General features: G+C 40.8%; 3 protein-coding genes across 3 annotated transcripts; 1 reads left to right on the top strand and 2 right to left on the bottom strand.

The window, feature by feature from the left end:
- Window positions 1–133: 133 nt before the first annotated feature.
- LOC132262223 (ubiquitin-like protein 5) lies at window positions 134–740 on the bottom strand. Its single transcript, XM_059761410.1, has 3 exons — window positions 520–740; window positions 309–447; window positions 134–244 (listed from the first exon to the last, which is right to left on the bottom strand). Exons 1-3 carry the CDS (start codon window positions 556–558, stop codon window positions 201–203), a joined length of 222 nt encoding a protein of 73 aa, XP_059617393.1. The 5' UTR covers window positions 559–740; the 3' UTR covers window positions 134–200.
- A 137-nt stretch (window positions 741–877) lies between these two features.
- On the top strand, window positions 878–3,450 carry LOC132262222 (surfeit locus protein 4 homolog). The gene is made up of 4 exons (XM_059761408.1): window positions 878–1,168; window positions 1,417–1,680; window positions 2,315–2,725; window positions 2,905–3,450. The coding sequence occupies exons 1-4, from the start codon at window positions 1,118–1,120 to the stop codon at window positions 2,989–2,991; spliced, it is 813 nt and encodes a 270-aa protein (XP_059617391.1). The 5' UTR covers window positions 878–1,117; the 3' UTR covers window positions 2,992–3,450.
- LOC132262221 (probable tRNA(His) guanylyltransferase) lies at window positions 3,450–4,500 on the bottom strand. The gene is made up of 2 exons (XM_059761407.1): window positions 4,229–4,500; window positions 3,450–4,166 (listed from the first exon to the last, which is right to left on the bottom strand). Exons 1-2 carry the CDS (start codon window positions 4,410–4,412, stop codon window positions 3,463–3,465), a joined length of 888 nt encoding a protein of 295 aa, XP_059617390.1. The 5' UTR covers window positions 4,413–4,500; the 3' UTR covers window positions 3,450–3,462.
- Between the last annotated feature and the right edge of the window lie 9,192 nt (window positions 4,501–13,692).

Below are 13,692 nucleotides of genomic sequence, written 5' to 3'. Positions count from 1 at the left end.
TGAGTCACAGACTTGAGGAAATTCCACAGCGAGAGAGAAAAAAAAACACCGATGATCTCCAGAAATCATTGAATCTCAGCAGTAGATTGAAAACTTATCTTCCCCGGGAATTCTGGCAAAAAAAGGACTTCAATTTAGATCTTTATCATAGTGAAATGTTTATTCCAAAAAGCCACAAAATATTCTTCAATCTTCGTTCTTCACTGATAGTAGAGCTCAAGATTCATGCCGTCGTGAATTTCATCTGTGGAGAAGAGGACAATCTGTGAGAAAATGCAGCAATATTCGCACAGGAAAAAGGAACTCACAGTCAATTAGCCTTATGTGATCCTTGAAGATTGTATACCACTTCTTGAGGACGATTTTGTCATACTTTGTGCCAGTCTGGGCGGCAATCAGCTTCTTGAGATCCCCTATGGTGTCGTCCGGATTGCATTTCACCCTCACCTGTGAAAAATCACAGAAAAATCCCGCGTGAAAAGAAGGAAAATGTAAAATGTTTTCCAATCGTTTGTTTACCTTTTTGCCCAATCTGTCATTGCAGGTGATTTCAATCATTCTTCCACCCTGTTTTGTATCAAATAACTACGTTAAACACTGTGTTGGCAGGAGAAGTTCTTCTTAAATGTATATTTCACGAATTTGTGGTGTATTTTTCAGTATTTCCCAGAGAATTCACCGAAATAAGCGTTCTGTTTATCCTTTCCTCTCGCCACTTTTATTGCCAGAGGCAATTACTTGCATGCCACTGAAATGACTCACGTAGTTGTTGTCAAAATGAATGGCGCTCTTTTTGAACGCACTTTTCCGAACGCGAAAATCTCTGTATTTCCCAAATATTTCACAAAAATCACACCTCAAAGTGTGCTTAAATATTATTTCGCATCACTTGTGTGGGAAAAACAGCGTGAAAGTTGAGAATTGACGGCGGACTTTCTCCTGAGCGGAAGTCGCGTTTGAGGTTATGTTGGCAATTCCACATCACTTTTCTGGAGAGATTTTGTGCCGTGATCGGCGTTCAGAGCGTACAGCCGGACCTCCTCGTGAAATTGTGTGTTTTCCCGCGTGATTGTTGGACAAATTGTAGTGTAATTAGTGTGGCGACCGAGGCGAGAAGATGAATATTCCAAATGAGTACATCTCAAAGACGGAAGATGTGGCGGATCAGGTAAAAATAGCTGCTCCAACACAGCACCCAAATATCCGCGATAACAGCTGAACTCGCGCGATCGAAAGGGCATTTTTCACGTTGATTTGGCACACACGCAACGTGTCAACGTCATCTGTTGGAGGCTCGCTCGCGGCGCTGGCCAATGCCTGGCCACTGCGCGGCCTCCGCAGGACGGCGGAATGTCCCGCATTCAGAGGACTAACGGGACTGAGTGACACTTTCTTTTGCGCCCCCTTTTCTTCCAGGTGATCCGCCGAGGGAAGCACATTCTGCCGCCCGTGGCGCGGTTGTGTCTCATCGCGACATTCCTGGAGGACGGCATCCGCATGTGGGTGCAGTGGTCGGAGCAGCGCGAGTACATGAACATGAGCTGGGGCTGCGGCTACTTCCTGGCCACGGTGTTCGTGTTCGTGAATCTTGTGGGACAGATTGGCGGCTGTGTGATGGTCCTGGCGCGATTCAGGGTGACAATCGCCTGCGGAATTCTCTTCTTCATCGTCGTCCTCCAGGTAAAGAAAAAGAGGATCCAGATAATCCCACTCGCAGTGCCACAAATCGCTTCTTGTGTCCCCAAAGCATTGACCTTTGGATGAGATTTACTGTGGCTTTTTGTTCGCAACACTTGAAGAATGACTTTCACTTTTTTTGGGGGGTAAAAAAAAAATATTTCAATTGAATTTTGGCACAGTTTTAAAACTGCAAATTATCAGCATTTTATGGCCACTTGAAAGTCCTTTTTTTTCCCCTGTCAAGAATTATATTGACTCGAGTTCAGCGCCTTCTTTTCCATATATTTCCCGAAAAAGTGTTAAAAATAACAATGCCTACTCCGATTTTGAGTCCAAAAACCAGTTTTACCAGTTTCTTAACTCAACATAAGTTAAATTCTATTCCCAATATTGCCAATGCCCAACATTCTGCTGGAACTGATGAACTCCGAGCGTGAGATTACTCGGAAAAAGTGCAATAAACCCAATAAGTGGAGTCTAGTGAGGAAAATCAGAGCCACGTTACGCGAAATTACGTGTGTGATTTATGAATTGGAGCCTCCGTTAGCCTCATTATCAGGGAAAGTGATGAGCTTTCGCTGTGCGGCGATAAGCGAGTGTTCAGTGGCTAATTCCCGATTCTTCTTCCGCACAGACAATAGCGTACTCAATACTGTGGGACCTGCAGTTCCTGCTGCGCAACCTGGCGCTCATCGGCGCGCTGCTGCTCGTGGTGGCGGAGTCGCGCGTGGAGGGGCGCAGCCTGTTCGCCGGCGTGCCGTCGCTGGGCGAGAACAAGCCCAAGAACTGGATGCAGCTCGCGGGACGAGTGCTGCTGGCTTTCATGTTTCTCACGCTGATCCGCTTCGAGGTCAGCTTCCTGCAGATCCTCCAGGACATCGTGGGCTCCATTCTCATGGTGCTGGTGACCATTGGGTACAAGACGAAGCTGTCGGCGCTGATCCTCGTGGCTCTGCTCACGTTCCTCAATCTCTATCACAACGCCTGGTGGGCTGTGCCGTCGTACAAGCCGCTCAGGGACTTCCTCAAGTACGACTTCTTCCAGGTGAGTTTCTCCTGCACTCCGGCGATCGATCGCCCGAGAATTGTGGGGTCAAGAAGACGATTGTCAGCCAAAAGACTTGATTTCAGTCAGTTAACTTAGATTTTACTACTAAAGTTTTGCTATTTTCGTGTTAAGTTTGCGCTTCTGTGAGTTTAGCTGACTTCCTGTCGCTCTTGCAGACTCTCTCTGTCATTGGAGGCCTCCTGATGATCGTGTCTCTCGGTCCGGGCGGCGTGTCGATGGACGAGCACAAGAAGAAGTGGTAAATTCCACCTCAGGCGGCAGTTTTGCAGTTGTGACCAGAGAAAAGGAGCTTTTTTATTCTTAGACAATGCCACAAACACACACACTCTTTTCCCCCCGCGCGAATATTAGCAAATTCCCCGTCAGACAACCCCCCAAAAATTCCCCCGATGAAGTTTGTTGTAAATATTCCCTCCGCGTGCAGATTATTATTATTATTGATTGATTGTTTCCTGCAAGAGAAGAGATCCCAAAAAAGAAAAAAAAATGCTTTCGGCGCGAGATGAGAGAGAATTGACTCCACAAATTGTACTTCCCCGTGTTCCGGGACTCTTGTTCTCAAGATCCGGGCTCTTTTTCACTGGATGATGATGAACGATAGTGTGTCTGAGACGCCAGACGTCCTGTTTCTGAAACATTTAAATGCAATTGTATTGAGACAAAAAAGAAAGTAAAGATAACAGTTTATATTTAAAGAGAAAGTCCAGAGATTGTCAATTGCCCGCCTCGTGGCCTCGGCCAGACAGCTGCAGCTGCATGAGAAGCGGCAGATCCTTGTCCTTGAGGTGGAAAACGTCGCCACCGGCGCCCTTTGTGTCCAGCAATTCCCAGTTCTCTGACCAGAAGCTGTCCTTGATCAGGTCGATGTGCTGTGGCACAATCAGCTGTCGCTTCAGGTCGATCTTCTCCGCGTGGACGCGCTTCCGCAGCAGCACTGTGCCCTTCCGGAAGATCGCCGGCTCGTTGTTGTAGTTGATCTTGAAGCGCTGGAACAGCAGCTCATTCTTCTCCGCCGCCATGGTGCCTCTGAGTCTCTCCTCGGCCGCGGAATTGGTCAGATTGTCGCGCAGCACGAGATTCCAGAAGGCTGTGTTGTACAGATTGTTCACGTGCACGTCCGCCTGGCGCCAGGACAGGTAGTCGCGCAGGTTCTCGTCGCTGGGATACAGCACAATTCGTCCGTCGAAGCACGGCGCGTAGTGCAGCCGATTGTCAGGGAAGAATCTGGTCCAATTGAGGACGAAGGCACTGGTGAAGAGACTCGTGACCATGGACATGATCTTCGCGCAGCGTCTCTTGTAGATCTCTGTGCTTTTCCTGAACACAAACGAGTACTCGTCGCTCTGGCCAAAGCCGATCACGATGTCCCGGAACTCCTGCATCACAGTCACAGCGGCATAATTCATCAGATTGAGAGCTGCAATGAGTGACACTGTGAGAAAACGAGCCCCACCTTCAGCAACCACCCTGGATACTCACCCCGGACGTCGTTGGGCTTCTCAAAGTTGTGAATATTGGCGAATTTGTGGAATCCCTTTCCGTCCACCCGCACAACAATCCACGTATTTGGCAATATTTTGTCATCCAGCTCAAACTGCTTCACATACTCGTATCGACTGCACGCCATTCTGAATGTGCTGAAAGTGCGACGCAGCAATTTCATTAAAAATAACGTGGAAAATAAGGAAAAGCCAAAATTTCCGCAAGACCTTCACCATCAGACGAGAGGTTATGTTTGGCAGTGCAGCGCCCACTGGGCGACATGTGCCGACAGTCTCGGGACAATCGCAAGATTTGTCGATTGAGTTTCGTGCAAAATGCACTCGACGCGCAGCATATGCTGTGTAACAGTTTGTGTATTTCAAAAGATAATCTAAAGTCTCGTCGATCGACGAGAGGAAAGCTGATGACTTTAAACTACAATTCAGCCAGACGTTATGTCCCCGACTAGGGATACGCAAGCTCGGACTATGGACACGTTTGGGCAGGAATATCTGTAATATTTGCAGGAATATTGTAATAAGTTAGGAATAGTGGAATAAAAACACAAATTTATCCTTCGAAAGTGATTTTCGAACATTTTTGTATTTTTCTTAGTGTATGATGAGGCGGATTGAAAAGGGGGAAAATGCTAATATCTCGAATTGAGGATCTCGGAGAGAAAAGTGGTATATGGCGGAAATGTTTGCCGTGAAATTCTCTACAAAACTTCAAGCATATCGCGAATTTATGCCATTCGCGGGGTATTTTATGTGATTTTTTAAACACCCGAAAAAAAACACTTTTTTTGTGCCTCTCTGGGAATTGTGATCATTTTGACCCTCTGGAGTATTTTTCGCGATCTTGGCATGTTCCAGAGTGTTGTAGCCAATGAAATCAGCTTTCTAAATCTGTGTCACTTTTTGAGATCGGATGAGGAGTTTGGGAAATTTTGGCCTGTCTTTGCGGAATATTTCAAAAAAAAACAAAAAGATAATTCCTCCGCAACCCGAACCAGTTATAAACTTTCCTGGGGTTTTACTCAGGGCCCGATGGGTGTACAATTGTCCAAGAATCATCCAAAAGCAAATACCATTGTTGGACTGTGTGATTTATGTTCTGATGATTCATATTTTGATTATAATAAATTGAAGTGATTTCGCCACAAGTTTGAAAATATCCTAATTGGAATATTCAGCATCTCTGCCAAAGCTCTTGACCGATAACACCTGTTCATCCTCAGAGTCTTCCGGCGCTGGGACAATTGAAAGAAGAGTGTCGACAAGGCAAACAGCCCAATGAAAACTTGCACGGCAACGGCGAGTGGGATCAAATAGACGATGATGACTTTCCGGGCAGTGATGAAGTGACTCCGACAGAATCAAAATAAGATTAAGGTATTCCTCACGCGAACCGTCGTGCAGAAGATGATGGAGAGGGAAAGCGCAAGATTTATTTAGAGTTGTGATGATTTCATTACCCGAGCGCAAGTTGGAGGCCTATATCTTATTAAATTTCCACGGAGGCTCTCTCTATGCGGCGCGAAGGTTTGCAGTGGAGACTCGAGAGGAGAGCGATGAGAAGAAAACTTAACAGAGGGGAAAAACAGCAAGAGGTAACGAATTTTTCTCATAATAAATCTCATTATTCACTCTTTTTATCCCATGTTCGCACACTTTTCACTTTTAATATTTTTTTTTCTCCTCTCTAAATTCATGTATTTCTAATGGAGTGTGTAACAGACTTAAGATTCTTAGTATATTCTCGTTACGTGTCGCTTCAGATATGATAATGTTTGCCACGCGGGGTGGATTTGGAGCCCTTTCATCGTCTCCACAATGAATGTGCTGAAGAAGTGAAATTCAGAAATTGACGGTCGTGCAAAAATGGAACATTAAGTGAAATTGTATTGGCCGCATAAATGACTAAAATTGAAAGCTTGATGGCAGAAGATTAATTAGTCCAGATAGATGCATATTGAGTGTTTCATTTTAAGCCATTAACACGTGATAAATCCCTCTGGGTCACTTTTGGAGCCAATGACATAATAAAATGCACTTCATCACATTGGAGTGTGTGCAATTCATAACTATTTAGCATAAATTACAGGAATTTTGTGTAAAATTCAGACGCACTATTGAGGAATACAAGTGGAAATTTGCTGAATTTGCGTGAACTTTCACTTTATGTTTATGACATTTTAATGCAATGTTTTATTGTGACTGTCAATAAAATAAATCATTGGAATTTGTAGTTTTTTTTCTTAATTTATATTGATGCTAAATCTAACTTTTGCAGTGAGAAACATAATGAACAGCAATAAAGACTCAAATTGCAATTTTAATATACTTTAAATGTTTAAAGAAATTAAAAAAAGCACTTTAGAGGATAAAAAGTATTTAAAATCATGTAACAAAGCCTTAAATTGTCTCAAATTAAGGATCAATTCTGAACAATGTTGTGTCTTTACATGGTGAAAAAATATCAATTGCTTTTGCAGTTTTAAAACTATATTTTACACGTTAAAATCTCGCGGAAATTCTTCACTGCTCTGGATTATATGCCAAATATTGCTCTCTTATGATATTTAAGTACATCAGAATGGGAAGAAGGCAAAAAATTCTGCCTAGAATGAATTATTTTGTACAGGATGTACAATATATTATAAAGGATTACATTCTTTGCGCCCCTTTTAGAGCGTTGTGATCATTCTAAAGGGCTTCACGGTTGCTTCCAAAGCTTCTTCCGAAGTCTCATTGTCCAGATATGCCAAGATGATCTCTGCAGCGCCGTCTGTCCTGAATCTGGAAGTTTCTGGATGTCGGAAGCGCTTATTCGAAGCCTCAAATCGGCACAAAAATCGTCTTTTCTGGCCCAAAATCTGTCCAAGAATGTAGTATATAAATGCGCCCAGACGTTCTTTAAAGCCCGTTCATTGCTGGATGGACATTCTGCTTCCTTTCTGGAGTTTCTCGATTGTCATAATCTCAATATTCAATCATACAATTATCTTAGACCTTTAGTTCCTTCATTTGACGATGACTTACCTTAATTTCCTTGGTAAATTGGCAAAATTTCGTAAGAATTCACCGGTTTTACTTCACTGACGTCAATTGATAGTTTGAAAAATTGTCTTCTAATGATATTTTATCGGAGAAAGTCGGGATCATGAATTTTATTATCGCTGAGATGATGAATTGTTGCTTCCACAATGAAGACAGAGTTCATGTCTGAAAAGGCATTCCGCATTATCTGAGCCTTATACATTTTTCATACAATTCCGAGAAGCTATCAGAGGCAATCAAAATTCAGTCATTTAGAGAATGAAACAACATCAAAACTCTTTCTTTGCTTACAATTTCTTATAAAGCCACGGTCGAGCGACAAGAGGTGGAAGAGGAAGCAAAAAGTAAAGAGATTCTAGGGTGAATTTAATTTATTTCCATGTGATATTGCAATGATAAAAAAAATGTCAGGGAATAAAGAAGACAAAGACATGTTTGTTTCACAATATTCTACTTACCAGAGCTTTTCACGATGTGATGGATTTTTTTTCGTCCTTCTGCTGCTGTCGCGATGAAAGACGGGGGGATGAAGGCGAGCACAAGATTGAGGAGACAAAGATGAAAGTCCAACAAATGATTATTAAATCTGAATGTAAATTGTGAAGAGAAATCACAACTAAAATGCTTGGATTTACATTTAAATTATGCACTAAAGAGAATGACAATTTCAATTACGTTCTCTTCAATAAATTCTCTCTCTTTTTCTCCAAAACCCTTGCAAAAAGTGCTCCTCATTGAACTTTTTTCTCTCTCTCAATTTCAAATGGGGTTCTTCGCCCACAACTCACCAGCGATCCCAGGGATTTTGCTAATTCCTCCTCCTCTTGGCGCACGGCAGAAAAGGAGTTGAAATGAATGCGGAGAAATTTTGTAAACAACTCCTTTTTTTCCTCATCGCTGACCAGAGAGAAGTCAAGAGACAAAAGAAATCAATATTTAATGCTAAGCAAACCATCCCTCCTGTTCCACCCTCCAGAACACACGAAGATAAGGGTTTGGATGTTGGACATGAGAAGAGGTCCTTTGACTTGTAGCCAGTAATCGATCTGTTATCGAGTTCATGGGTCAATATTTCGGTGACAGGAATCATTCCTCCGGAGGGTGAATTGTACAAAGCCACTGAGGATTCACTCTGGATGCGTTCTCTTTACACGCCGAACAGACTCAACCTTTATAACAGTTGAGGGACTTTTTTCGAGCGGGGACTTCTCTCTAGGGCACTCGCTCTAAGACCCTTTTTTGCTCTAACGCTTTTGAGCTTCCGTGCTTCTGTGCTACAGTTAAGCAGACAGCGCCGATTTTAATGCTAAACGCGGCGCTATCGGCAATTACTCAGTTATACTTTGCAGACAGCAAAGTATCGCGGAAATCGACATAAAATATCTCAAATTAACTATTTCATTCTCCGTCATAGCCCAAAAAAACACAAATTTAAAGTGCATTTTATGCAAGGTTTTTATTTCTCTCTTTTCCCACAAAATTAAAATTATTCAAAATCATAAGCATTATTTTATATGGAAGTTTTTGGTGTCAATTCTTACCAAATTTTTGAGATAATTTCGCTAAAAAAATATAAAGGTCGCGACTCATTGCATTGTTAGTTCCGTATTTAATACCACGAATGGTGAATATTCCGAGTAAACGCTAGCGAGAGCGTCAGCGAGATCTAGAGCCGGGAATCAGGTTGAATTAAACTCAATCAAAAAGCGTTGATCTTTATTCGCGGCGTCTTTTGGTCCAGGAAAGTACAGAAGGTGAACTGGTACTGCAATATTCTGGATAGATCTTGGAAGAAATCCCCTGAAAATATCATAATCATTAACTTCTAATCATGATTTAATTTGATTTTAATTACTCACCGTAAATTTTAATTCGGGACGAAGGATTTCCTGATAAAAACTGATGATTAGGCTCGCTCTCAATATCTGATGGCTCGCTCAGCGTCTACCGCGTGTTCTCGTGTTGTTTCTAAATCAGTTCACAGTGATTCTTTTCCTCCAGAAATCGTCCTATTTCAGTTTGTCAACAATTCATTGGCGTAATGCTGAAGAATATGCGCACAGAAGACATTCTTCGGCAATTTCTCTCTGAGCTCATCTTCTGCAACTCGCCTTGCAGTTGACCGGCCTTTATCACTAATCCTTCGCAGAAGATGCAGCTTTTTATCCGGAAACATCTTCCACTCTCACTTCTCTGCTATATTCTTCACGTCTTGCTCACACATTTCACGAAAAACTAAATATTTCTTGCCAATTTCCAAAATATTGGCCTCGGAGTGACGTTCAAACACATTGGCACAAGAGTAGAACAGTCCGACGAGTGCCGAGCGGCTGTGCTAATCACCCGAGCTGTGACGACACTTGAAAAAGGCACCCTACAGTGTCGATTCTCTTTTTCACTCTGCCACACAGCTGAGTATATTAACATGTTTTTCACGAAAATGAGAATTTTCACGGTAAAAATTCCTATGAAACGTTAAATAAGTGCAGAGCGAAGGTGATCTGATCGTTTTCCGCGATCTTCCCGAGCAAAAATTGGCCGAAATAGGCATTTTGGGAAAAAAGGTCCCGTAAGGGCGTAAAAAAGTCCCGGGTCTGTGTAATCAATGTAAAAAGCCCAGTCTGTTCGGGGTGTTAGGGGTGTGAGGCCACATCGTCAGACGGGTTTCCCTACATTTTTGTCAAAGGCAATCATTTTCCAATTTTTTATATTGCCCAGAACGCCTTTGGGGATTCTTCTGGGGAGGAGTTTTATGGCATAAGGTCAATTGTCATAAACCTTTTACCTTAATACGCAAAAGGGTAAGCAAACTGTGTCATTCACGGCCCAGAGAAGCCATCCTTAGACTCTCCTCCTTAACATCTAGAGCTGCAGGACACTTAAAATTCTAGACAGTTCAAAACAAGGTTCAAAAAACATCTTCAGCCTCATGTGAAGAAAGGTCAGGTAAAAAGCTGGGAAATTGTTCTGTGTTAACATTCTTTCTAAAAAATGAATTCTGTTGAATATCTTTTTCAGAAATGTTATCTTGCGTAAAAATGCTAAATTAAATATCTTTTCTTACTGATATTTTTGAATTCATTTAACGTTCTTAATGTATTTTAGTTCAAAATTGCAGTTGTGAACCTAAGTTTTGAGATTTCAGCTTGATTTTAGTGCTGTTTTCATATCCAAAACGCTTCAAATGCTTTCATGCCACGTTTAATAGCTCTTGAGATTCTGAGAAATGTGTTTGAATCGTTTAAGGAGAGGCAATATAATTATGGGAGAGATTAGAAGGATCTCTAATGTTATGATATTTTCTTTTAATCTAAAAGTATTAAAAGAAAATATCGCTATAATTTATGTGGGAAAAAAGGGTCTTGCAACTCTTCGTGACAGTGCATATTTTATTTATTTCGACCACGTTTTAAATCCTGCCAAGTTGTAAGCCGTAGTAAATGCATTAAAAGTATCGCGTTAATAATAAATTTATAACTTTGGAAACTTTACTTCCATGCGAGAGAGAGGATTGGAATAATTTATCCCCCGATACTCTCACATTGACGCGCGCGTGGGTGAAGAAAAGGGGAGGCAAAAGAATGGTATCCGCGAAATTTCCGCCACCCTCCTTTCCCAAGTTATGTTGCAACTTTTTTTTCGCTCTCTCTCTCTCTCTCTGATCCCCCAAACAGAGAGCTAATTCTTTTCATTTTTCACCACAACGACAGCGCTATAAATTTCCTTTTACATCTCTCTTCCCGCGGCAGATTAAAATTCCTGCAGCCGAAATTATATGCTGTGTGTTTACAAGTGGGCAAGTTTGAAAGCTCAGGTGCAAACTTTCCGTGCTACATTAGAATCACAGTCAAAATTCACACACACACACGGAGAACTAATCAAATAAATATCCATTTAAGTGGGAACACGAGGTGCTATTAAGTGGCAAAAATTTCCTGTGCCACTTCCGGGTTGGCGAATGGAAGAGCAGCAACCAGGAGAACTATCGTATTTCATTGTGCATATTCCGGGTCAGGAATGTGGACAAAAAAGCGGACGCCGAAGAGCTTCCCAAGAATAAGCCACAAATTCTTTTATGGCAGAGAAAGGGTGACCGAAGGGGGAAAATTGCCTTTTTGCTTGCAAACACGAAAGACGTCGAGAGCACAATTCTATATTGTGACGTGCATTTGTCTCTATTTTAAGGGTGGCTCAGTGCAATTATTGGGTGCTTTTTGCGCTCAATTGAGCTGAAACTTAAAGCAAAAGCATTTTTTTTATTATTTAATTAAAGTGCAGAAAGTTCAAAAACTTCATGTTGCTATTTTTTCTAAGCCTGTTTCATAATCTCACAATTTGATCAGAAGTTTTCTAAGCATTTTCCGAAGCCAAAAATAGAAAATCAAGACAGAAATTGTTCATAATCAAATCCTGGGACATTACGATCACTTTTTAGATCTTAAATCTAAGAAATTTAAAAGCTTTAACCTCTTGAGACGGAAAAACTCGGATCAGATTGAGATAAGTTAGAAATAAACATAAGAAAGCTTTCGAGGAGTCTTTTTAGTAATGCAAACCTTTTATTGGCTAAATAATATTTAATAGTTCTTCTATTCTTTGCCATCTTCAGCAAGAAAAGGTGAGAAAATTCCTGGTTCTTGGCCTTGATTGTGAATGAATTGTTCAGAATTCTTGTTCTCAAAGCAAAACTCCTTTTGTGTTGATATTCAGAGATTCATGAGTCGCTTTAAGTGTTATTTGTTCGCCCCATTGCTGCACGTCTCTTTATGCCTCCGTTTGTCGCTATTCTGCTTATTTTTCGTGCCTTTCCGGGGAATGTCTTTGTTTAAAGTTACTGTGTATCCTAAAAAGTTAACAGAAGAACAACATATTGTGTCTTCTGCATTATAAACTCAGCTGTATTTGGCGTTGAAAAGCACCAGCTTTTACCCAACTTTTCAATCACGCACAAGTCTTTTGTCTATAAAAGTGATTTTAATAATCGATTGTGCGGCGTTCTTGTCTTGTAGCATCGCATCAATTGATTATTGATTTCCCATTCTGCCCATCACGATGACAATTGAGGGCCATTGGAAATTTACAGAGGACAGATTTTGGGCAAAAGAGCCTTTCACACTGAATTATTGATAGCACAGGAGCGATAGAGAGAAACATTGCAAGGATTTCAATGTTAGATTCCAACTGCAAATTCACTCAATTATGACACAGAATTCCCTGAATGGAATTCCGAAAGTTGAATAGCTTGGGGAAGCCAAACGAGCCACACTGACCCAATTTCCCCAAATTTGTCTTTGCAAATAGTTGTGCGGCAGGGAAGAAAATTCACTTTCCCATCCATTCTCAAAGTTTTCGCTTACACTTGCCAGAGGAATCTTATTTATTGGCAACTCAAATTACAGAATATTGCATGCGAAATTGTAACATTTTTGCTGCATTGTTCAATTTTGGCCGGAAACTGCTGTATAAATGGAAATTTGGATTATTGTTAAACGCATTTGTAGGTAAAAATTCCAATGAGAGATTCTGCATTCGCCAACCCTTCATAAAATCTATATTAAATACTTATCAAGGGGTTGCTAATATAGATTTTGAATGACACCAGCATCTTGTGTCTCCGCACAATGTATTTTGTGCGTGGAAGAAAAATTTTGAGGTACAGTTTAAGAAGAACTTATTAATATTGAACAATTAAAGGGCATTTTTAGTTCTTTTTTTTAGATAAACTGGGCGGTTTTTCTAGTTCCACTTTCGTTTTTATCATAATACCTTGCGTAAAACGTTTAATATCCGATTAAACATTAAGTTTACAAGCTTTTCATCTGAGAAATTCACTTTTCGCTGTTGAAAAAATTGTCCACAATAATTCTATAATTAAATTTTGAAGAGATATCAGGATAAAATATTGATTTCTTCTCATGTGCAGCGATATTTTACTCATGAAACTTGTGTTAAATTGCAATTTGTCAACAAATTATCAACAGAATCTACGAAGATATTTTCAGAATGTCGGAGTTTCTTGTTCACGAGGTTTCTGGGAAGCAGAATAACTTGTGCAATAAAGTCATTTTCAGTTCTCCGGTGTTTTTTCTTCTTATAATGAAACTATACCTAATGGACTAAAAATTGGAATAGTTTTCTCTCTAGTGTCATAGAAAGTCAAAAGTTTGCATTATTCTCTGTATATTATGTAGAAATAGAAAGATATGTATAGGAAAATAATTGGCCAGATCACCTCAATAGATATTTTGGCAATCTTCTTGCAAATCGGAAAGAATTGTTTAATCTTCTGTGGAAGAACAATTATTTCTTCACTTTCTTGGGAAGTCAAATCATGAAATAATGACCATCTTTGTCCATTTTCTCTGCGTGTTAACTAATTCTCGTGTTGTGGGATGATTT

This window comes from Phlebotomus argentipes, unplaced genomic scaffold, assembly GCF_947086385.1.
Source record: "Phlebotomus argentipes unplaced genomic scaffold, Phlebotomus argentipes genome assembly contig_15, whole genome shotgun sequence".
Taxonomy (NCBI): domain Eukaryota; kingdom Metazoa; phylum Arthropoda; class Insecta; order Diptera; family Psychodidae; genus Phlebotomus; species Phlebotomus argentipes.
The sequence above is the reverse complement of the archived record's forward strand: the minus strand, read 5'-3'. Positions and strand labels throughout refer to the sequence as shown.